The following is a 25,241-nucleotide window of genomic DNA, read 5'->3' as shown; positions in this document are numbered from 1 at the left end:
TGGTCCATCTGCAGGTGAGCAGCCAGTCTGCAATTGGCAAAAGTCCTTAAATACAGTGCATCCAGAAAGCATTCACAGCAGTTCAGTTTTTTCCACATTAATGGAGTAAATTAATTTTTCCCCCTCAAATTTCTCTGCACAGCAACCCATAATGATAACATAAAAAACTTTTTTAATTTTTGTGAATTTAGTCATAAAAGTAGAAAAATAAGAAATCACATGTACATAAGTATTCATGCCCTTTGCTCAGAATTTGCTGATGCACCTTTGGCAGCAATTACAGCCTCAAGTCTTCTTGAATATGATGCCACAAGCTTGGCGCACCTATCTTTGGGCAATTTTGCCCATTCCTCTTTGCAGCACTTCTTAAGCTCCATCAGGTTGGATGGGGAGCGTCGGTGCACAGACATTTTTAGATCTCTCCAGAGATGTTCAGTCGGATTCATGTCTGTGCTCTGATTTGGCCACTCAAGGACATTCACAGAGTTGTTCTGAAGTCACTCCTTTGATATCTTGGCTGTGTGTTTAGGGTCATTGTCCTGCTGAAAGATGAACCGTCACCCCATTCTGACGTCAAGAGCGGTTTGGAGCACGTTTTCATCCAGGATGTCTCTGCACATTGCTGCATTTATCTTTCCCTCAATCCTGACTAGTCTCCCAGTTCCTGCTGCTGAAAAACATCTCCACAGCATGATGCTGCCACCACAATGCTTCACTGTAGGGATGGTGCCTGGTTTCCTCCAAACATGACACCTGGAATTCACCCCAAAGAGTTCAATCTTTGTCTTATCAGACCAGAGAATTTTGTTTCTCATGGTCTGAAAGTCCTTTAGGTGCCTTTTGACAAACTTCAGGTGGGCTGCCATGTGCCTTTTACTAAGGAGTGGCTTCTGTCTCGCCACTCTACCATACAGGCCTGATTTGTGGATTGCTGCAGACCTGGTTGTTCTTCTGGAAGGTTCTCCTCTCTTCACAGAGGAATGCTGGAGCTCTGACAGAGTGACGATCAGGTTCTTGGTCACCTCCCTGACTAAGTTCCTTTACTCCTGATCACTCAGTTTAGACAAGTTCTAGGAAGAGTCCTGGTGGATCCAAAATTCTTCCATTTCATTGGGACCTTCAAAGTAGGAAAAAAGTTTCTGTACCCTTCCACAGATTTGTACTTCGAGACAATCCTGTCTTGAGGGTCTACAGACAATTCTTTTGACTTCAGGTGGACTCTAAGTTGTATAAACATCTCAAGGATGATCAGTAGAAACAGGATGCACCTGAGCTCAATTTTGAACTTTATGGCAAAGCCTGTGAGTACATATGTACATGTGATTTCTTCTTCTTCTTCTTATTATTATTATTATTATTTTAATACATTTTCAAAAGTCTCAAAACTTTTTTCACATTGTCATTATGGAGTATTGTGTGTAGAATTTTGAAGGGAAAAAAGAATTTCATCCCCTTTGGAATAAGGCTGTAACATAACAAAATGTGGAGAAAGTGAAGCACCGGGAATACTTTCCAGATGCACTGTAATTATGTTTCCGTGTTATTATTTTATTTATTTATTTTATTTATTTATTCATGCAGGATGCAAGTCCAGCTGTTAAGCCACAGTGTCAAAACTTTCTCAAGGGGCACTCAAACTGCAGCTCTGCTGGCCTCCCCCGAACCAATAGCAATACCTCTTTGATGGCTGGACGTCACCCAGCCTGCTGTGACACCAAACAGGACCACAACGTGGAAGTAAGAATAAATAAGTGTATGTGCAAACAACAAAAAATCAGTTCAGACAAAATGGTTTATTCCACCAAGTTTTGTGAAGATTGTCTGAGTCCAGTGGTAGATATAGTTCAGCTCATCAGGCAACAGTTAATTAGTGAAGCAAAATTTTAATTAGCAGATTACCATTACTATTTCAGCTAACTTTAAAAACCATTCGCAGATCAATTCACTTCCACTAAATGTAGTTCTACTAACTTTGAGTCAGCTAACATTTTGATGAATAAAGTTTAATGGTCCACCATCCCTAATCATGGAACAGTGGACCAACTCCCTTGCAAGAACATTTGAAGGGTCTTGGAAGTATGACCAACCAGTCTACATGTGTTTTGTGGACATGGAAAAGACATTTGACCAGGTCCCTTGTAGTATTCTGTGGGGAGTGCTGTGGGAGTATGGGTACTGGATTAACTACAACATGCGATCCAGTCTGTATATGACCTAAGTTGGAGCTGTGTCCACATGCTCAGCATTACATCTGGCCTGTTCTCAGTGGGTGGTGGACTCCACCAGGACTGCCCCTTGTCACCAGTCCTGTTTGTGATGTTCATGGATGGGACTTCAAGGTGCAGTGGGAATGGAGGGTATTCGGTTTGATAACCTCATTTTTGCAGATGATGTGGTTCTGTTGGCTTCATCAGACAGTGACCTCCAATGCACACTGAGAAAGTTTGAGGACAAGTGTGAAGCAAATGGGATGAGAATCAGCATCTCCAAATCTGAGGCCATAGTCCTCTGTTGGAAATGGGTGGATTGTCCCAAGGGTGGAGAGTTCTTGCCGCAAGTGGAGTAGTTTAAGCATCTTTGGGTTTTGTTCACGACAGATTGGGGTTGTGTCTGAAGTTTTATGTATGAATGCTGTACGAGATCATCATGGTGAAGAAAGACCTGAGCCTGAACGCGAAGCCCTCAATTTACTAACTAATTTACACTCCTATCCTCACCTATGGTCATAAACGTTAGGTAATGACTGAAAGAATAAGATTGCAGATACAAGCAGCGGAAAAGAGATTTCTCTGTTGGGTATCTGGGCTTACACTCCTGGACAGGGTGAGAATCTTGACTATCTGGGAGGGACTGGGAATGGAGCATCTGTTTCTTCACATCAGAAGGAGCCAGCTGAGGTGGCTTGGGCATCTGGTGAGGGTGCCCCCTCTTCGTCTCCTCGTGGAAGGTGTTTCAGGCATGTCCAATGGGGAGGAGGCTATGGAGAAGACTCAGGACATGCTGTAGGGATTATATTTGCCAGATGGCTTGGAAATGCCTCTGGATCCCCTAGGAACAGTTACAGGATTTAGCTGAGGATACTAGGGAAGTATGGGATGAGCTACTTGGTCTGTTGCCACTGCAAACTGTACTCGGATAAGCGGCAGAAAATGAATGAATGAATGAAAGTTTAATGGTCAAAAATGTTTGTCAACCTTATACATCTGTTCCTGTTTGAATTTAAACACTAATCCAATAAGTGAAATGGACACACTGTGCATCTAAAGGCAACAGGCATCACCTCAAGAAGCAGAAGGTCAGGTCAGAGTAAATGTATTAATTAGAATATTAAAATTAGTCTATATGTGTATTTTTATTTCTTGATATTTCTTATTCAGTTAATACTTTCTGTACTGTGAATAATTTATGTTGAATGGAAACTACTGTTTAATTTCATTTGTTTATTTAATTATTTATAGAATAGAATAGATGTTTATTGTCATTGCATTTCTGCAATAAAATTCTGGTGGCACTTTCCAAACAGCTATACACAAAAGACAACACAACAGCAGCTTTAAAAAAATGACGAACAGCTTCAGGGTGGCAAGACCTTCTTAAAATACCAAAAAACAAAAAGGTGCTTAATAAATTATTAAGATGTTTAATGCTTAGTGAGGTAGGATAGTTTTAGATATGTAAATGGACTATTATTTATTGCACATGTTGATATGAATGTCTGTGTTTGTGGGAGGAGGCGGGGTGGGTTCATGGAGGTTACATTTCTGGGGAAAAAAATGTTCCTTAGCCTATTAGTCTGTGTCCTTATAGTGCAGGGGTATTCAGCTTATTCCAGAAAGGGCCAAGAGAATGCAGGTTTTCTTTGCAACCACCCACTCCACCAGGTGATTTCACTGATTAACTGATTCCAGCTACTCAAAGTGATGTTAGTCAGTTTAACCTCTTCCCCGATGGCAAAGGAGCAAACAACAAATGACAACAACAAATTTATGTATGTCTTGGTCATTGTCGGATCTTGACATGCAAAAACCTCATGTTTATGCTACAACATATGAAAATGGCACATCATCAGGTCTGTTTTTCAGGGTCTTAGACCCACAGGGGCCAAGCCAATGCTACATTCATATAACAAAACTTATCAGTAAGCAGTAGCTTAAGATAAATATTTTAATAGTTTAGTGTTATCACATTTAATTTGCCCACCACTGAATGAATTCTTCAGAGAGCCTGCTAAAGCCGTGTACTTACTTTCACTGATCTGCATCCTGGAAGGTCACAGAATATGGTCTGGTAGCCACCATGGCCCTTGCTGCTTTTATATATAATAATTGCATTTTAATTCACTGTATTTCTCCATGTGGATGCAGTTGCACGTTCAAGGTCAGGCTGTAGACTTCATACGGCACAATGCACAAACTGCAGGAAAAACTGTGCTGCGTCGGTCCCAGTCACTGACAAACCTCAGAGACAGGCCTGTGCCCAGTGCTGTCAAAGGACAAGTCCCTCAATAGTGAGTATTCTTACAAGTTCACATAAAAAATAAACACCACCTGTGAAGTGTGTTACATGAAGCCAAATATTTACCATGTGGTTCTGACTTTGTCTCTCAGTTGTTTTGATTTCCTGTTCTCTGGCTCTTTAACACAAACACACACAGTCTTGAGGAAAGGAAGAAGCAGTGGCGTAAAGAGGAGGAGGAGAGGAGGAAGAACACACCTGATCCCTCCATCCCAGCAGGCCACACACTGATGCCAGAAAAGGAAAGACAGGAAACATTGCAGACCCTCAAAGACAGTATGTCCCTGATGCTCATTATCTCTGTCTGCACATTCACAATGACACTGTTGCCTTTAATGAGCAGTTGATGTTTTGGTTGTTCCCTCCCATCTCCAGCCCATCGCTGCCTGGTCACGGAGCTGCTGTCACTGCCACTCAGAGTCGACACTTTGAACGTTCGCTCACGTCGGGCTCATCTCGATTGTAGACTTTCTGAGATTGAGGAAGCAATTAAGATATTCTCCAGGGATAAAGTATACATCAAATCAACTTCATAACATGCAAAGAGGAGAAGGATGGTCCTGTGCAAAAACACCTGCTGAAATCTGAGTTTCATTCCCGGATCAGGTTTTTTTTTTTTTTTTTTTTTTTTTGGCGGGGGGTGCCTTGTTATTTTAATTTTAGGAAAGCAGCTTTGTTTTCTGCATTAAAAAAATATATTATGTAATATGAATAATTATGACAAGTGTCAGGTAATCTGCAATCATTTAGTCAAAAAAGAGACTTTTCTGATTCCAGATAGGGCTGAGAGGGTGCAGGTTTTCTTTGCAACCACCCACTCCACCAGGTGATTTCACTGATTAACATCACTTTGAGCAGATGGAATGACTAAAGCAGATTAATCACCTGGTGGAGTGGGTGGTTGCAAAGAAAACCTGCACCCTCTCAGCCCTTTCTGGAATCAGTTAGAGACCTCTGTTTCTCAATGATAATGCACTGGAAATAACTCGTGGAAACACTGATCTTTCTGTGGTCAGACTTGTCTCCTTTTAAAACACTTTGATGATAAGCAGAAAATTTTATCTTTTATGAAGATATTACTGCTTACATTCAGCAACCAGTGTAAATAGTTTTTTCTCATTAATAGTCTTTTAATAGTAATAAAATAAACATGATAAAAATGAGCAACTGCCTTTTTATTTTGTCTTTTTAGTATATTGTTATTAATTTTCTTCTTATTAGTAGTAGTAGTAGCTTCAGCAGCATTCATGCTGTGGAATTCTCTTGTACCACTCCTGTCCAGTTGGAGGTGTAATCCTCAATTACATTTGTCACACCCTGATAAATTCAAAGAAAGAAGAATCCCTCGTCGTCGTCGTCGTGTGCATAGACGTTACAGGCAACACTAGACTACACCACGCCACATGTCCGGCTGTCACATTGTGACGTTGAGCGAAGGGAGAAATATTGCAAATACATCAAACCGTCATGTACAACGTGCTGGCTTCTGGAAAGTTTGTCTAAATATCTAAAATAAACCCAAGATTTGGTAAAATTAATTATTAAATGATATGGGGGTGTCTAACTTATGGACTGAGGAACACATGAGTAACTTGTAGAGCATCTTTCTCATAGAGCGCAAACCTCCACCAACACTAGTTTACAGTTCCACAAATTTTCAAGGTCAAAGACCTGTTAGAAGTGGCTAATTATGGAATGTTGTTAGAATTTTGAGGGGGGTGTATTTACTACATGAACATAAATGCTGTACGTGTGTGTGTGTAACTATCAAAATAAATGGAAATGAATGTGCTGATTGAATCATTCTGTTTTAATACACACAAGAAAAATATTAATCTGGCAGGAATTATGTTCTGGAAATAAATGACCGTGCTCGAAATGTTAGATCTACAATTTAAAACTTCTTGACCTGCGTAAGATGGCGTCGGCACCTTTTCTCGTCTTCTATGGGCACGCGTACAAGGCAAGCCCCGCCTACATTTTTACACATTGGTTATTGTTCTTGCTGAGCTAGCTAATGAGGCTACCTGATACTAAAAAAATCTGGTAATTGTTTATACACGCACATAGGACCTTTTGCTTCTCCGAACCTCATTTGACAATTTGCTACATCAACAATGAGCAAGAGGAAAGCGCCACAGGAGTCCTTAAATGAGGGAATTACAGATTTTCTCGTTGGTATGTGGCGATTAATCAGACAGTGGCGCTAAGCTAACGGCAACTAACGTGACAGCTGTTCGGTTTTAAATCAGAAGAATCTCAAATTACTTTTGTATGTGGTAAATGTTTGTCGACATATAATAAACGTGGCTGTTCTCAGAACAGCCTTCTTCCGTTCTCTCCTTAAATGTAAAAGCAGACCTTGTCATTTAAATCCCACTGTTAGCTGATTGACAGAAAGTAAATATGAGCAGGCATCTGTTTTCTCTTTCCAGAGTTGGCAAATTACGAGAAAAACGTCAATCGTGCAATACACAAATACAATGCCTACAGGTAATTTTCAGCAGTAAGCTGTGCTTTGTGAACACTACTGAAATCTTTGTACATGCCTTTTTTGGCGTCGTAAGTGTGATTTTTGATAATACTTTGCACGTGGAACTTAACAGAGCTTCATTTTTATTTTCTTTTGTCTTGTGAAAATACACGTTTGTGTGTGATCCACAGAAAAGCAGCATCTACCATTGCCAAGTACCCTCATAAGATCAAAAGTGGTGAAGAGGCCAAAAAACTGGTATGTGGAGATTATTTTAATGTCTACACTGGCTGCTTTTCAAAAAAAAAAAAAAAATCCTATGCAACATTGTGACATCAGTGCAGATGTGTAAGAAAATAAAGCTGGTGGGTTCACAATACAGCTGTGGAAAACTTTGCAAATAGAGAAAAGCAAAGGGCTATCCCATTCCTAAAAGAAGGCAATTTATATTTTTATTTGTGATTTGGCCCAGTCAAGGCATTTTTTATTGATTGGTCAGTATATGATAAATCAAACCCAGTTAACTAAATAAGTGCTCATTTCCTCTTGCTTCATTACATATGCAAGGTGCCAGTGGAGTGAGCAAGCAGTTAGCACTGCAGCTGCTACACAACAGAGCCATGCTGCACATTTTTAAAAAGTACATTAACACACTCCTTTGCTTTACATATGCAACAAGTCTATTATTCATAGAGATCATTAACTGTCTGTCAGCTGTGCGCTTTAATAGGCTTGGGCCTGGAGCAGGGATAACATGGAAGGCTCTTGTCAGTCTTTGCTAGAGGTGGGCGGATTGATCCTAATATCGATAATATTGATACCAACGCTGGTATTGATATTGCACGATCATCGTGTAAAAAGATCGATACTCAAGCTTTTTTTCTCTCCCGCATGCACTGACTGCTGCACACGCTGTGTCACACAACACAGAGCAGCGCACCCTTGTATTGTGGTTTGTCAGCCCTCTACCTCAGGAGATTTTGTTTTAAGTTGTGTTGAGTGATATTATTTAAACAAAAATGTTGATTGTGATAATAAAGTATTTTGTTGTCACGTACAATGTTTAGCGAAATTCTAACCTAGGTCTTTTGGATTCTTTGGATCTATGAAGCTTAAATATGAAAAAGTATCTGTATCAATATCGGCAATACTGGGCCTGTATTTACTTGGTATTGGATCAATAACAAAATTCCCGGTATCGCTCACCTCTAGTCTTTGTGGCTGTGCAAGATTTAAAAATATATTTCACTCTCCTTTTCTTCAAATAGGCACCAAATCTGTTTCTGATGGATTGCACATGTGATATAACTTTCTTACCAGTCAATCAGGTGTTAGTTTCCACATAAATAAAGTTTCGGATTGGCTATACGTTGGTTCAGTAAAGTAAATACACGAGCATATACACTCAACCACAACCAAAGAATGAGCGAGTTTGTAAGTTCACTTCCGGTTTCAACGCAGGGAAAAAGGGCGGATATTTTCTCGCCGGCTGCGGGAGGGTTCGCAGTCCGCGGAGGGGCTGTGATCTAAAGCGGTTCTATTTGGGTCATCACTCTCAGGGAACTGTGTGAAACTAACACCATCTTACAGGCAACAAGCAGCATTTTGTTAATCAAAACTGTTTCATTGTCGTTAACAGGCTTATGTTCAAAATGCTTATGAAGTTTGTCTGCTTTCATCCATTGTAGTGTTTTTTTTTTTTTCCAGTAATTAAAGACGGCGCCGTTAAATGTGTCAAACATACGCTGCTTTTCACGCTGCAATAGAGCCTTAAAAGTGGTGTAAAAAATGGAATTTAGATGCACAAAACATGTCAAATACACAATCACGGTTGAGCAAATAAGGTAAGACATTATATTTATCTCCACGGTTGGGCGTGTAATGTTCAATGTATGACTTATCTGCCCAATGGTTGGGCAAATAGCCTTTGCCAAAAAGTTTTTAGCATCCTGTCTGTTCTCCTCGCATAGACTGCTCAGATGTACAGAACAGCAACATAGCTAGAAGAGTGAGGGAACAAAAGGCCCCCTCCCTTTTATTTTTTTATACATAAGAGTGAATGACGTGTTAAACGTAAAACATCATTCAATCAGTATTACTCTGTTGTAGTTTTACTGCTACAATCCAGCAATAAGTGGAATTGACGTCAAATCCTCACTTAACTCTTATAAAATGTTTGCTTAAATTTAAAAAAGAAATAAAATCATTAAGGTGCAGTTTGGATTGAAGGCTATTTTTTTCTCCCCCCTTACCTTAATGTATGGCAGAGCTATTAAACTGTCAGTATACGCGTACACTGGATTTACTTTAATGTTCTTGCAAGTGCAATATCTAGGAAAATAGATGTATCTGATTGGACCTCTGTATCGGCAGACACTCGATATTAAAATGATTCGCATGGGTTCATCTCTTGTAAAAATTTGTTTTGACCTTGGTATAGTGAGCTTTGACAATTTTAAACAACTTAGCATTGGCTGAAACATTTATTTTTAACTGATGATTTTAAATCGGTGCAGTTTAGTCGGTTTGTCATTCAGTGACAAAGGTGGTAAATACTTTTTGCTCTGGTTCATCTAGTATTCACATGAACAGAAAATAGATGAGGGCTGACTGCTGCTATAATCTGTGCACCTCAACATGTTTAACACCTGTGTATTTTCACATTTCAACAGGATGGAGTTGGAGCTAAAATTGCAGAAAAAATTGATGAATTCTTACAAACTGGAAAGCTACGGAAGCTAGAAAAGGTAAGTGCTCCTACCTGGGAATAGATGTGTGCTGTTCATACCATATAGTGCATATACACCGGACAAAGCTTGCGCAACATCATCCATTGGCTTTCTGTGGAGAACCGGAGCAGCCAAAATGACCGTCTTGTCTGGGCGTCGCCAAGTTAATAGGCTTGCCCTCACTAATTCACAATGAACTCATTAATAAATAAAGGGGTGGAGCGTGGGTGGCTCCATGTATGACCAAAAAAAAAAGCCTGAACACGCCCCTTTCATCCAGTCCGAAGCACTAGCTAACAGGCTGGCGTTGGTTTGGGTGTTTATTAAGTAATTTTTGGGGAGTGAGTGGTGCTCCTAACCATTTACTTTGGGCTGGACAGTAAAAGTTATTTTCTCAGTAATCGCACATTACGTAGACCGAAGGGATGAAGCTACCGACAGCTGCTAAAAGTGCTAACACCGTTAGTGTTCAACATTAAATATTACGAGAGTTTCGCTCAGTGTGAATTTTGCCACAGAGATGTCTTAGATCAGTGGTGTCCAAACTATTCCAGAAAGGGCCTAGAGGGTGCAGGTTTTCTTTGCAGCCACTGACTCCAGCAGGTGATTTGACTGATTAACATCACTTTGAGCAGGTGGAATGAGTTCATCAGTGAAATCACCTGCTGGAGTCAGTGGCTGCAAAGAAAACATGCACCCGCTCGGCCATTTCTGGAATAGTTTGGACACCGCTGTCTTAGATGATCTGTTACAATGTTTTACCACAACAAGACAGATTGTCCCAGTTGTTTGTAATAAAATACTTCAAACAGACGCAACAACAGCACAACAACTAGTGGCCACTGTCAGCAGACTTTGGTACAGTTGGTGGCTGCAAGAGGTGGAGTCGCTGGCCTCAACCCCTGTCACTCAAAGCACCTACACCCACAATTATAGAGAATTTCATGTCTTAAACTGTTTAAGACAGTTTAAGACTAACATCTTAGTTAAACTAAGAAGTTAGGAAAAAAAAATTCACCCCTGTACAGTTGTCATGTAAGCAGAAGCTATCTATAGAGACCAAAACCGTTTTCTGTACCAGGCTGTAAACATGTTTACTTCTGCTCTAGAGTTGCACATTTTAAAATGGGCTTCCATAACAATGTGCTCTGTTTGTGGCCAGTCAAGGAACTACACTTCCAGGTTGGAGTCAAAATAAGGGCTCGAGTGTTGCTGCTTGGCTCATACCAGACTGTGTTGGATTTGGTTAATTATGCCTTGACTACTACTCGAATGTTGAACATTTTACAGGCTGATGCCCTTCATTTGTTTGTTTATGTTTTTAGATTCGTAGCGACGACACCAGCTCTTCCATCAACTTCCTCACCAGGGTTACTGGAATTGGGTATGTTTAAGTGTGTTTGTTCCATTAAAAACATATTAACGTGTGTTATTTTTGACCTTTCTAGGGAAGTGCATTATAACTAATGAAAATGCACTTAGTGGCCAGTTCACTGGCTCCTTCAGAGGGGGTGGGGGGTGGGAATGGTTGTAATTTATCTATTCAACAATTTTTCTGTGCTTCAGTTTACAAACTGTACCTCTTGGATCATTTCCTCAGACCTGCTGCTGCCAGAAAGTTATTTGACGAAGGGGTGAAGACGCTGGAAGGTTTGTTTAGCAGCTCACCGATAAAGTCAGTCACTTAAAAAAAACCAAAAAAAAAACCACACATATACGTCCATTGGGTGAACATAAATTACTTAAAAAAGGCATGGTAGATACATAGCATTTTTAAAGGATTAAATTATATTAAATGTCACAATACTGTGTGGTTTAACCATACAGGCTTGATGACATACATTAATATAGTAAACAAATTAACAACTGTGTGTGTGTGCGCGCGTGCATATATATATATATATATATATATATATATATATATATATATATATATCTGCTGCAAATAAGTATTTGAACACCTGTGAAAATCAATGTTAATATTTGGTACAGTAGCCTTTGTTTGCAATTACAGAGGTCAAATGTTTCCTGTAGTTTCTCACCAGGTTTGCACACTGCAGCAGGGATTTTGGTCCACTCCTCCATACAGATCTTCTCCAAATCTTTCAGGTTTGGAGTTTCAGCTCCCTCCAAAGATTTTCTATTGAGTTCAGGTCTGGAGACTGGCCAGGCCACTCCAGGACCTTGAAGTGCTTCTTACAGAGCCCCTCCTTCGTTGCCCTGGCTGTGTGTTTGGGGTCATTGTCATGCTGGAAGACCCAGCCATGACCCATCTTCAATGCTCTTACTGAGGGAAAGAGGTTGTTTGCCAAAATCTCGCAATACATGACCCCATCCATCCTCCCTTCAATACGGTGCAGTCGTCCTGTCCCCTTTGCAGAAGAGCACCCCCAGAGTATGATGTTTCCACCCCCATGCTTCACGGTTGGGATGTTTTTTTTGGGGTTGTTCTCATCCTCTAAACATGGTAAGTGGAGTTGAGTCCAAAAAGCTCTATTCTGGTCTCATCTGACCACATGACCTTCTCCCATGCCTCCTCTGGATCATCCAGATGGTCACTGGTGAACTTCAAACGGGCCTGGACATGTGCTGGCTTGAGCAGGGGGACCTTGCTGCCCTGCAGAATTTTAAACCATGACAGCATCATGTGTTACTAATGTAATCTTTGAGACTGTGGTCCCAGCTCTCTTTAGGTCATTGATCAGGTCCTCCTGTGTAGTTCTGAGCTTTTTCAGAATCATCCTTACCCCACAAAGTGAGATCTTGCATGGAATCCCAGACCGAGGGAGATTGACAGTCATCTTGTGTTTCTTCCACTTTCTTATAAATAATCATAACAGTTGTTGTCTTCTACCAAGCTGCTCGCCTGTTGTCCTGTAGTCCATCCCAGCCTTGTGCAGCTCTACAGTTTTGTCCCTGGTGTCCTTAGACAGCTCTTTGGTCTTGGCTATGGTGGATGGGTTGGAGTGTGATTGAGTGTGTGAACAGGTGTCTTTTATACAGGTAACAAGTTCAAACAGGTGCAATTAATACAGGAAAAGAATGCAGAATAAGAGGGCTTCTTAAAGAAAAATTAACAGGTCTGTGAGAGCCAGAATTCTTGCTGGTTGGTAGGTGTTCAAATACTTATTTGCAGCAGTAACTCACAAATAAATTATTAAAAAAATCATACATTGTGATTTCCAGATTTTTTGTTTAGATTATGTCTCTCACAGTGGACATGCACCTAAGATGAAAATTTCAGACCCCTCCATGATTTGTAAGTGGGAGAACTTGCAAAATTGCAGGTGTTCAAATACTTATTTTCCTCATATATATAAAACATTGCTGTTAATCAAGCCTCTGAGTGCTCTACTCACTGTTGTATGAGAGAAATCCTGTTTTAAAACAATGCTATAAAAGGAAAATATTTAACTGTCAGATGGATAGTAGTTTAAGTTGGAGCGCCCATGTGGACTTTCTGTGTGGGAGTTTGGCTCAGAGGCTGTATTTTCTCTGCAGACTCAGACTATTTGGTGTGAGCACTCCCATCATGTTAATATTCTCTTCTGTGCTGGAAAGCATCATCAGGTACAGCATGGCAGGATGGTTTGGCACTCTCACTGTACAGAAAAAAATCAAAACTATAACGCAATGCTAAAATACCCTCGGCTGTATGAGCATTGTCTTCTTTATAATTTACATTGTTTATTTGGCATCTCAGTGCAGTGTGTGTGTGTGTGTGTGTATATACGAGTGTGTGTATATATATATATATATATATATATATATGTATGTATGTATGTATATATATATATACAGTGAGGAAAATAAGTATTTGAACACCCTGTGATTTTGCAAGTTCTCCCACTTAGAAATCATGGAGGGGTCTGAAATTTTCATCTTAGGTGCATGTGAGAGACATAAACCAAAAAAGAAATCCGGAAATCACAATGTATGATTTTTTTTTTTTTTTTTTTATAATTTATGTGCATGTTACTGCTGCAAATAAGTATTTCAACACCTGCCAATTAGCAAAAATTCTGGCCCTCAAAGACCTGTTAGTCCGCCTCTAAAAAGTCCACCTCCACTCCACTTATTATTCCAAATTAGAAGCACCTATTTGAGGTCATTAGCTGCATAAAGACACCTGTCCACCCCACACAATCAGTAAGACTCCAACTACTAACATGGCTAAGACCAAAGAGCTGTCCAAAGACACCAGAGACAAAATTGTAGACCTCCACAAGGCTGGAAAGGGCTACGGGGAAATTGCCAAGCAGCTTGGAGAAAAAAGATCAACTGTTGGAGCAATTATTAGAAAATGAAAGAAGCTAAACATGACTGTCAATCTCCCTCGGACTGGGGCTCCATGCAAGATCCCACCTCGTGGCGTATCAATGATCCTAAGAAAGGTGAGGAATCAGCCCAGAACTGCACGGGAGGAACTGGTCAATGACCTGAAAAGAGCTGGCACCACTGTTTCCAAGGTTACTGCGGGTAATACATTAAGACGTCATGGGTTAAGATCATGCATGGCACAGAAGCGTGCATATGCGCATACATGAGCTGTTGACAAAAGTGGAAGTTTGCGTGCACGCTGACGTCCGCAAAATGTCTTGTAAATCACTCCAGCATTTTCAGTCTTAGAAGTGTTTATTTCTCGCTAGCTTTTACATAGAGAGAGAGCATATCTCACCCATATTGGCCTCTCTTCATTGGCTTCCTGTTAATTCTAGAATAGAATTTAAAATTCTTCTTCTTACTTATAAGGTTTTGAATAATCAGGTCCCATCTTATCTTAGGGACCTCGTAGTACCATATCACCCCAATAGAGCGCTTCGCTCTCAGACTGCAGGCTTACTTGTAGTTCCTAGGGTTTGTAAGAGTAGAATGGGAGGCAGAGCCTTCAGCTTTCAGGCTCCTCTCCTGTGGAACCAGCTCCCAATTCAGATCAGGGAGACAGACACCCTCTCTACTTTTAAGATTAGGCTTAAAACTTTCCTTTTTGCTAAAGCTTATAGTTAGGGCTGGATCAGGTGACCCTGAACCATCCCTTAGTTATGCTGCTATAGACGTAGACTGCTGGGGGGTTCCCATGATGCACTGTTTCTTTCTCTTTTTGCTCTGTATGCACCACTCTGCATTTAATCATTAGTGATCGATCTCTGCTCCCCTCCACAGCATGTCTTTTTCCTGGTTCTCTCCCTCAGCCCCAACCAGTCCCAGCAGAAGACTGCCCCTCTCTGAGCCTGGTTCTGCTGGAGGTTTCTTCCTGTTAAAAGGGAGTTTTTCCTTCCCACTGTAGCCAAGTGCTTGCTCACAGGGGGTCGTTTTGACCGTTGGGGTTTTACATAATTATTGTATGGCCTTGCCTTACAATATAAAGCGCCTTGGGGCAACTGTTTGTTGTGATTTGGCGCTATATAAAAAAATTGATTGATTGATAATATATGACAAAGCGGTTATATTTACACACAAACGAAACAGAGTTTGCAGCTAGCTAGCCCAACTTCTGATGTCACGGTGCCGCTCCACTCTTACTGGCTTTCACCTCTGCCCTTAAAAAAAAAAAAAAAAAGTAACAGAATGAAACAGGATGTGACTTTTTAACCTCTTAAAATACCTCTTAAAATAGGTCATGGTTAGCCATCTCTAAAATTGTCCAAGGTCTGTGTCCGAAGAATGTTCCCAGTGAATTTGAAGACTCTGGTAGTAATAGAACTGGACTTATGCTGAGTACAGACAGATGGGCGGGCGGACGCAAAGTCTTCACAATATCTGATGGCCATATTTGATGGCCTCAGGTAAAAATCAAGTGCATGGTGAAAACAGCTGTGAAAGTGATGGGCATAAAAGATTAGCCATCCCTTCAGACCATCTGTGAAGGTTCTGCAATTAAATCGGTACACAGGATCTTGAATGACCACTCATTCTGTTCTCCAAGTATAAAACTAATTATCTTAAGCTGTCATTCATCCCAGCATCCATCAGACTGCTCAATAAGGAAAAAGATTAATCTCAATAGGCCTCTTATTTATTTTACACTTTAGCATCTCTGTTTATATTATAATAATTTACATAATTATTGTATGGCCTTGCCTTACAATATAAAGCACCTTGGGGCAACTGTTTGTTGTGATTTGGCGCTATATAAGAAAAAAGTTGATTGATTGATTGATTGATCTCTCTGTACTTGCACGCTGGTTCTGATGTCAGTATTTTTGTAGGTGTTTTTTTATTTCATGGGAGATACAACCCCAGTTCCAGTGAAGTTGGGACATTGTGTGAAATGTAAATAAAAACAGAATACAATGATTTGCAAATCCTCTTCAATCTATATTCAATTGAATACACAACAAAGACAAGATATTTAATGTTCAAACTGATCAATTTTATTGTTTTTGTGCAAATGTTTGCTAATTTTGAAATGGATGCCTGCAACACATTTCAAAAAAGCTGGGACAGTGGTATGTTTACCACTGTGTTACATCGCCTTTCCTTTTAACAACACTCAATAAGCATATAAACTGATTTTTGTCAGTCTTTTAGACTGTTTTAAGGCAGGCTTTTATCACTCAGTCTTAATTAATTTTGTGGGGGGTTTTATCTGTCATATCTGATTTAGCTGGGACAATAAAATTGATTTTATTTGGTATTTCCTTTAAGTTTTGAAAGTTTTATTTGTCTAAAGATGAAAACTGACACTACAAGCACATCTTGTTTTCTTTATGCTCCACGGTCCTGAGCCACCAAGCCAAAATTACAAACTTTTGTCATTGTTCAAATACTAATGTACCTGACTGGATGTTGTTGACATTATTTTGTCTCCATTTTGAGTGTATGCTGGATTTTTATCTTCTGGGGTAGTTTCCCAAGTAATTCTCACAGATTAACTTTCTCTGCTTATTTTCCAAAAAAGAAATGATTTCAAATAAAGCAGCCATCCAGGGTGAGAACTTCACCTGGCTAGATTTGTTTAAAATAGTGAACTTACCTTTTAACCTTTCAGTTATTGTTGGGCCAGCCTGCTTTAGGTGTTTTTAACCTGAACTGTCATAGTTTTCAATTTCTTAATGACTGTTGAACTAAACTCATAACCTCAAGCAGATGTTCAGTGAATTGTAAACATATTTATACATCCTAAGTTGTGTAGTTACCTGGCTGTAAACATGGTGATTTAGTTGTTAACTCGCATATTAAAGGGGGTGAGTTCTTGCACAATACACAATTTAGTGTTAGTTTGAATTAATTTACAGAGTTTAAAAACATTTTCATCTGTAGGTTAAATAAATATTTTTTTTTGATATCATAAAACAAATGTGTGTATGGAAAAACTAAAAGCAGTGGGTATGTTTTGTAGGCATTATACACATGTGCATTTAGTCATGTCTTAGGACTGAAAACTAATTATTCTCTAATTATTGTGGTTTTAGATTTGAAAAAGATTGAGCACAAGCTAAACCACCATCAACAGATTGGACTGAAGTGAGTTTGACTAAACACTTTTTGAACTCTGTATAGTTCTAAAGCTCAGGTTGGTTGGCTTGTCACTCTCTGGATGTGTCACTTAAACCTTCATTTTACTGGCTTTAGGTACTTTGAGGAATTTGAGAAAAGGATTCCACGAGCAGAAATGGAAAATATGGAGGTGAGCATGCTTTTAGATTTTTATGTTCATCAGAAATTACTCAGTTGGTTTTGTTTGGCATTTTCTAATTCGATTTACTGGTGTATATACATTTAGACTCTGATTCTTGGAGAATTGAAGAAAGTCGACACAGAATATATTGGAACAATCTGTGGAAGCTACAGGAGAGGTAGAAACTTTCACTGTGGATTTATCTGTTCATGATAGTGGAGCTTTTGGCAGTAATGCCAGTATATATTGATGAGTTGTAGTTTAGTTTTAATATTTGTAATTTTCAGGTGCTGCATCCAGTGGTGATATTGATATTTTGCTGACGCACCCAAACTTCACTTCTCAGACTGAGAAGCAAGTAAGAGTCTTCTGTACTGTTTGACTTTCAGGTTTACTTCAGCTTATTTCATTCTTATAGTTAATTTCCTTCGTGTTCCCATGCTTCTTTACAGCCCAAGCTCCTCCATAAAGTGGTCGACCATTTGGAGTCCATTGGTTTTGTGACAGACACCCTGTCCAAAGGAGATACTAAGTTCATGGTGAGGCCTCTGGTCTGCTTGAATCCTCTGTGACATGTAACACAAATCCCCCAAATACTCTAATTTACCTCTGATTATTAAAAGGACTCAGTTCACACACACACACACACCCCAACACACATACACACACAGGCCCAAGAATATCACTGTATTCTAAAAATAACTGCCACTTTAATTCTTTGATGGGATTAAAAAAGTACAAATACACTTTGTTGTGCTGCAATGACTCATGTAAAGCTCATAAGTTGCAGTTTGCTGTTACATTCCTAAAGCGCCACACATTTTTACGCTCTATGCGCCTTGTAATTTGAGTATTCCATAAGCATCACCTGGCTTGAAAAAAAATGTAGGGGAAGTGCTGATGTTACATTCCGTCATCAGAATATGGTATCACTGAAGGTTGGCATCTCTGTAACCTGATTCCAGGCCTTCAGGGTGCCAGTTTTCATTTCAGCAGCCACATTAGCAGCTGGTTTCACTGAACAAACCCCTCCCATCTGCAGAAAGTGGTGTTTGTTGGTGAGATTGCCTGGTGGAGTCTGTGATTGCAGTGAAAACCTGAACCTGCTTGACCATTTTGAGACCTGTTTAAGGCCACTCCTGTGTAGTCACTGTACACAACAGTATGCCACTGTAGTCAAGATGGTACTTGTTTTCTTAGGGTGTCTGCCAGCTGAAGCAGAACGATGAAGATGAAGACTACCACCTCCACAGACGAATTGATATTCGGTGTGCCATTTTACATTACTTTTAGCATTTAATTTTTAAGCATTTAGCACATTCCATCAAGTATGTTATCTTATAGTTAGTGATGTATCTGTTCTGCACATCCTAGTCATTTTTCTGTGTATTTATCTAAATTAGCACCTCTCATTTTATCATTTCTCAATTGCTGTCAGGCTAATTCCTAAGGACCAGTACTACTGTGGTGTTCTGTATTTCACTGGAAGCGATATCTTCAACAAAAACATGAGAACCCATGCTTTGGAGAAGGGCTTCACTCTGAATGAGTACACCTTAAGACCACTTGGGGTCACTGGTGAGTCTGGCAAATATAAAGAGTTTGACTATTCGGTCATCTTTCAGCTGACTGGTGAATGTTTTTGGAAGGTGTGGCTGGGGAGCCTCTGCTGGTGGACAGTGAGAGAGACATCTTTGACTACATCCAGTATAAATACAAAGAACCGAAGGACCGCAGCGAGTGACGCCACAGACAGCTTTCAGTTACATGCATATTTATACCATCAGCTTTGATGCAAAAAATTTGAAGTATGTCTACAAATGTGTCTGTCTCCATTACTTTAACTTTATTGTGCTGTTTTGTTTGTGGAAAAAAATGTGTGAAAGTCATCTTAATTTGTATTAGTTGATGGTTTTCTTCTCCCTGCTTTTAAAACATTTGCCCTCAATGATGATTTCAGTGTATTGATGAAGCTACAACAAAATTTTAATTGTTTTTTAGACTGGGGTCAATTCTCTGAACATAGGCCTTTGCAAATGCTATTAGGTGAGCAGTTTTTAAAAGATTTTAAATTCATGTTCAGCATTTTATGTTTGCCAGACTTGTATATTTGCTTCATTTATATACCAAAAGATGCAAAGCAGTCTGTGACCTACTTTCTGTCAGTTACTGCCAAGGGTTGTACTGTTGCTTTGTATATTTATTGTGACAGTTGTGCCTGTAGACACAGAACACAGTGCTGCATTAAAGGGGTCATATTACACATATTTTCAACAAGATGGGTCATGGGGTGTCTCAAACAAGGGTAGTACTTCCACTAACCGGTGTTGTCAAGAGCAACCCTTAAATTGTGCAAAATATAATCTACAGTAGTAAATTTGTCATGAAGACTTTGGGGAGATCTGGGTGGCCACTATTAAAAATAAAATGTGTCCATTTTTGAATCCGTCTCAGGTTTTGGAGAGGTGACCTTGTATACCAAGTTTCACCTTGATATACGATGTCTTTGTAAAGATATCATGTACACATCGGCCACACAGACATGTACAGGTGGAATCAAGCAGTTTCTAAACTTGCTCTGCTTTCAGGTATCTAGGTATTTAAAAAATGCCAAATTAACGTTTTTGTGCCTGTAGCTTTAATGAAAAAGAGCTGCTGTTTGTCACACCTCTGTATTTGGATATTTGGAGAGGCGTGTTTAACTGTGTCCCAGTTCGGGGGCTGCATTCTTTGAAGGCTGTGTTGTATGAAAAGCCCAAACAAACTGTTCTGAAATGAGATTGACTAGCCCATGGAGGATTTTGTGATTGCATCATTAGCTTATCCCAGCCCTACCCCTTCTCACTTAGCAACCTTGATGAGCTAGCGTAGTAGGCGTAGCTAATAGTTTAGGAATAATTTTCCAATTATTACTATTACTTATTTCTAATTGTACATATAGAGCCTGTATTTGACATTTAAAAAAACAAATACCAACTAATTTGTCTTTTAAAAAAAGTGACTCAGCGATGTTTGGGCCATGAAGGATACACCTGTTGTCATTTTTCAGCAGAAAGAAATATGCATTCGTTGGCCACATTCCAGGGAGCCTTCAAAATGGATTAGTCAAGTCGTGCTACTATGATACCTGCAGCTGATGCATGCAGGACTCCAACAACCCTGTGTGTGTCATGACTGAGTACATCTCAGAGAAATCGAAAGGCTAGATATGGATTCCTGTTGTGTATATCATATAAGTGTAGAATTAACCGTTACAAAAATTTTGCTGATGTTTCTACAGACTCTGAATTTGGGGACTTGGGGGATGTTTAACACGCAATACCAAACATATTTATCTGTCTGAGGTAGAGGGGGGTTAAAAAAGCATTTTTGATAATATTACCTCTTTACATTGTAGCTGTGTTAACCACTGCTACTGAGTCAACCTTGATTACGTTAAAGTGTGTAATGATGTGGATTTATATCTGATCACTGCGGACCAGGTTACTGAATTCAGGTAGGCTGCAAATAGGAAGTGGAGTGTTTCAAATCTATTCTTGATTGGTGGTGTTGGTGGTGTTATTTTGTGTGGGTGTGTGTGTGGGTTAGGTTTGCAGTGATACACACTTTTCAGATACAATTACACAATGGTTTTGAAGACGAGTGTAGGTTTAAACTAAAAATATTTAAGGCTATGCATCTTCTCAACTGATGTTTGAAAAAGACTTACAGTAGTTTTCTTGCTTATGTGACAGACTTGACAGATTATGTACATGTGTGTATTTGATAGTGTAAAAGTATCAATGTCACAACAGCTTTATTGTTCTAGGGGCAAATTTTAACAGCAACATTAAAATTAGGTAGCTAGAGGATACTATTGATACACATTTTAATCTGTAAACAAGTATAGAGTTAAAAGTTTGCATAGCTTTTTAATGTTGTGAAACGTTTGAGAATACAAGCCAGGAGGACACCAAGTTTCACTTAAAGTGTGATTGAAATAATGTAAAAATGGATACAGGCTATAGAATTTTTGTTTTCCTATATGGTGCCCAAAAGTTTGAGATCCCTTGAGCTATTACACAATTTTGAAATTACATCCAATTTTAAGGGGATGGATACATGAACATTTCCAGGTCACTGAATATGTCTTGGACTTCATTAAGAAATACAGTGTGATACTGTATGGTAAATCTGTCTGGAGGAGGCAGTTCTCAAAAATCATAAGTGCAAGAAGGCTGATGAAGAAAACCACAATGGCATCTTTCTGAAGATAGGATTCCATGGCTGTAACTACAGAAACTGCAGCGCACAAATTTTGCATCATCACTCAGCTTCATAGATTTGTGAACAAAACATCAAATCTCGGCTTTCATCTCCCATGTGCCTTCTAGCAAACTGCAGCTGAACTCAGTTCTTTTAAGGAAATTCTGCTCCATCCTGATGATGTGTAACAGGAAGCCTAGTAGGAGTTGTCTTGGTAGCTTTTCTCACTCCTTGCACAATAACTCAGTTTTTGAGAAGTGCTCTCCGCCGGACAGATTTACTGTATAGTACCATACTGTCTGTATTTCTTAAAGATTGATGTAAATGAATTCCAAGACTTGGAAAGGTTCATGTATCCATCTCAAATTATCCGAAGAAAACTAAAAATGATTTACTTGCCAAACCAAAGGGTTTCATTACTTATATTTTTAGTTAATTTATATATTGTAGAGATTATTTTCACAATGATTTTGCAGGTATTTCAAAATTAAGACGTGTAAAGGCGCAAGGTAAGTATTTTCAACATGATTGTATAGTCTTGAAAGCTCATGAAATTTGAATTTCAGCCAATGAGGTGATTTTCTTATAAAGAGTGCATTTACGGGATGCTGGTTTACGAAAACAGACGGCTCTGTGACTTCTCCTCATGTGTTTTGGCATATTTTAATGTTACAAAACTTAATTCACAGTAAGGGTCCGGAAAAGGAAACATTTACTTTATATATATTTAATGTTTTACACGTAGCAACAACAAACATAGATAGTAAAGTCAAATGTTTTATTTCCATAAACGTGAAAGCATTAGTCCGTAATCCCGTCCATTAGACTGTATATGGTCCCGCCAAGAGCGAACTATTTACGACGTGGTTGTCTCGGCAACGAGTGTATTGCCGCAATGCATGCCGGTTTGGCATAAAATGCAGGGAGAAACGCCGGGAAGATAGTCCAAAATACACCAATAACTGCGCACCATGCTTTAATATTAGCCAATAGGAATGCGAGAAGGCAGCAGTGTCTCGCCGCTCCACACCCACATTGCTTTTGTGTCAACCCCTGGTGGCCAAATGAAGCCTTGTTGAAGCACTGAAGCTTCGGAGCTAAATGTGTTAAAATGTGGTTCATATTCGACGCTTCAAGTGTTCGCTAGGGCCAACTGCTGGTCAAAACCATTTACTACAGAAAAGACAGCTTCCTCCTAGAAGAAATGACCATTTTTATTTCTCATGTTCCTTTTTAATTAATTAATGTACTGTTTAATTCAGGAAGAAAAGGAAGGACAAAAATGTCTACTTGAAATTATGGCAACTGGTTTATTCATTTTTTGTTGTTGTTGTTTAAGGAGTTCAAGGATTTTATTTACACCCCACAGTAAAAAAAAAAAAAAAAAAAAAAAAAAAAAAATATATATATATATATTAAAAGACAAAATATACATAGGTAAGATGTAAGGCTGTCCAGAAGTAACTTTGAAGCTAATCTAGCTGGACAGTTAATAGTGTTATATAAGTATTAAATTACTCTGTGACTCTTTTGGTCACTTTAAATGTGCTGGCGCACGCATATTACCATCTAAAAGTATGAGGATTGAATGTATTTGATTGATATGGACATGTGTCACTTACAAAGTTGTCTACATTCGGTCCCTTCAGCTGCTCCCTTGCTTTCACTGGGGGCTGCCACTGCAGATCTGACACAAGTTTTACACCAGATTCCCTTCCTGAGAATGGACAGCAGTGGAGAACCTTCCACACTGAAAACAAGTGCACACAACCAGTTGGCCACTACCCCTACATGTGTATAGTAATATACTATTTATTATGTAATATAATTCCCATAACTTAAATTTTTTTAAATTAACTTTTCCATGACGTTGTTACTCCAAAGGTCTTAAATGTGATGGCTTTATTTGAACACTTTTCCAGTTGTCAGGACTTTTATGACATGGGTTGAAGATAGAAATAAAAGAAAAGTATTGTTTTTCCAAACTTTTGATTCTTGTTTCTTGGACTGCATTTATATAGCGCTTTTCCATCTACATCAGACACTCAAAGCGCTTTACACATCAAAGCCTCACATTCACCTCGATGTGAGGCTGTTGCCATGCAAGGCGCCCACTACACACCAAGAGTAAAAAGGGGATTAAGGGACCTTGCCCAAGGGCCCTTAGTGATTTTTCAGTCAGGCTGGGATTTGAACCGAGGATCCTCTGATCGCAAGCCCAATGCTTTAACCACTAGACCATCACCTCCCCCAATTTCTTAATGGCTTTGGTTCCAGAGAAATCTACTATCAGAATTTTATAAGTATAATGCCATACTCCAAAAATGAAACTTTCTCCTGACTTTGTTTTGGTTCCCGGTTCAAACTCCACCCCTGCCACATTTCTCCATGTAATGTGGAGTTGCTCATTGGATCTGCTGGCAACCCTGAGTGAAAAAAACAAGAGAGCAGCCGAAGGAACTTATACTTACTTTACAGCTAAATGCGGTTGGTCTTTCATTTTAAATATACTCAAATTCCCACCATTCATTCAAAAAAGTGTGGCATGCTGTGGGTACTTCAGCACTTTCTTTAATTTATGGACAACCTGCTCTGCTGTCTGAACTCTAGTTGCCCCAAATGGTTTAATTTGCAAGCCAACGTTATATATATGGTCAAGGTGTGCAAAGCTTAATTTTTACAATAAAACTGGTTGAAATTTTATGAGTTCCATAATAATTCTCACAAAATGACACATTCTCTATTTGTGCATGTAGAAGGGGCTATTTTAGGCCTGAAAAATCTCAGTTGATACTTCTGTGACAAAAGAATATATTTGGCCAACTGATTTCTGTGAAAGAGATGTTCATTCAGTTCACTGGGCACTCTGTAGTTTGCATATGCTTTCCATGACATGTCCATGTAGGCTGTGGAAAGGGACACTCATGAAGGATATTTCCTCAGAGCATCAAATGCATCCATAATAGACTGGAGGTAGCAGAAGGCCCCCGCAGACTAGCACTTAGCTGTGGTGGGTAACTTAAGATGACATGGTGGCTTAATGGTTACCACTGGTGCCTCACAGCAAGAAGGTCGTGGGATCGCTTCCCGCCCTTTCTGTGTGGAGTTTGCATGTTCAACCCGTGTCTGCGTGGGCTTCCTCTGGGCACTCTGGTTTCCTCCCACAATCAAAACATGCTTATTTATTGCCTGCTCCTTTCTCTGCCCCTGACCAATGTAGCGTCTCTTTGTCTGGAGTTAGTCCCTGGGCGCTTGACTGTGGCTGCCCACTGCTCCTAGTGGGTCGACTGCTGTCGTTTTAAACGTGCTCTAGAAATAAAAGTTGAGTTGCGTTGAGTTGGATTGTGTCTAACTGTAATTAGGATGGATTAAATGCAGAGGACAAATTTTGTTATATATATGTACAGCAAAGGCTCTTCTTAAGATTTTCATTAATGATATACAGAATTTACTCACATTGATATAATGGAAGATGTCAGATAGGAAACATTACTACAAGACTATAAGAAGGATGGACAGTGCATTCATGGCTACATAGGTTTTTACAGTGAAATAGAACTTCACAGATGTGTTAAACGTATAACCTTAAACATCAGAACAATTGCCATACAACGTTTGTCTGAGACACCTGTGAGAAGCTTGTTTTTTATGGAATTGA

At 39.4% G+C, this 25,241-nt stretch overlaps 2 protein-coding genes across 2 annotated transcripts in view; both read left to right on the top strand.

Moving 5' to 3' along the window:
• The window catches only part of enkd1 (enkurin domain containing 1), a 9,369-nt gene extending 4,303 nt beyond the window's left edge, over positions 1-5,066 (top strand). The window contains exons 4-8 of the mRNA XM_034170715.1: positions 1-14; positions 1,582-1,737; positions 4,365-4,507; positions 4,655-4,791; positions 4,891-5,066. The exon at positions 1-14 is cut by the window's left edge and continues 156 nt beyond it. Coding sequence (XP_034026606.1) covers positions 1-14; positions 1,582-1,737; positions 4,365-4,507; positions 4,655-4,791; positions 4,891-5,051 — 611 coding nt within the window. The 3' untranslated portion in view covers positions 5,052-5,066. The remainder of the gene's footprint in view (positions 15-1,581; positions 1,738-4,364; positions 4,508-4,654; positions 4,792-4,890) is intronic.
• Positions 5,067-6,490: 1,424 nt separating this feature from the next.
• On the top strand, positions 6,491-19,957 carry polb (polymerase (DNA directed), beta). The gene is made up of 15 exons (XM_034170714.1): positions 6,491-6,693; positions 6,951-7,008; positions 7,180-7,246; positions 9,661-9,735; positions 11,043-11,101; positions 11,318-11,367; positions 17,133-17,184; positions 17,293-17,347; positions 17,444-17,516; positions 17,626-17,696; positions 17,791-17,877; positions 18,539-18,606; positions 18,777-18,916; positions 18,988-19,662; positions 19,804-19,957. Exons 1-14 carry the CDS (start codon positions 6,633-6,635, stop codon positions 19,080-19,082), a joined length of 1,011 nt encoding a protein of 336 aa, XP_034026605.1. The 5' UTR covers positions 6,491-6,632; the 3' UTR covers positions 19,083-19,662; positions 19,804-19,957.
• The last annotated feature ends 5,284 nt before the right edge of the window (positions 19,958-25,241 follow it).

The sequence above is a fragment of the Thalassophryne amazonica genome, chromosome 5 (assembly GCF_902500255.1).
Source record: "Thalassophryne amazonica chromosome 5, fThaAma1.1, whole genome shotgun sequence".
Taxonomy (NCBI): domain Eukaryota; kingdom Metazoa; phylum Chordata; class Actinopteri; order Batrachoidiformes; family Batrachoididae; genus Thalassophryne; species Thalassophryne amazonica.
The sequence above is the reverse complement of the archived record's forward strand: the minus strand, read 5'-3'. Positions and strand labels throughout refer to the sequence as shown.

Bases quoted from the DNA above. Each gene is read 5' to 3' on its own strand.
- polb (XM_034170714.1), top strand. From the start codon at position 6,633: ATGAGCAAGAGGAAAGCGCCACAGGAGTCCTTAAATGAGGGAATTACA. The intron at 7,247-9,660 runs GTATGTGGAGAT...ACATTTCAACAG, and splicing joins GTGAAGAGGCCAAAAAACTG to GATGGAGTTGGAGCTAAAAT. The intron at 9,736-11,042 runs GTAAGTGCTCCT...TTATGTTTTTAG, and splicing joins AGCTACGGAAGCTAGAAAAG to ATTCGTAGCGACGACACCAG.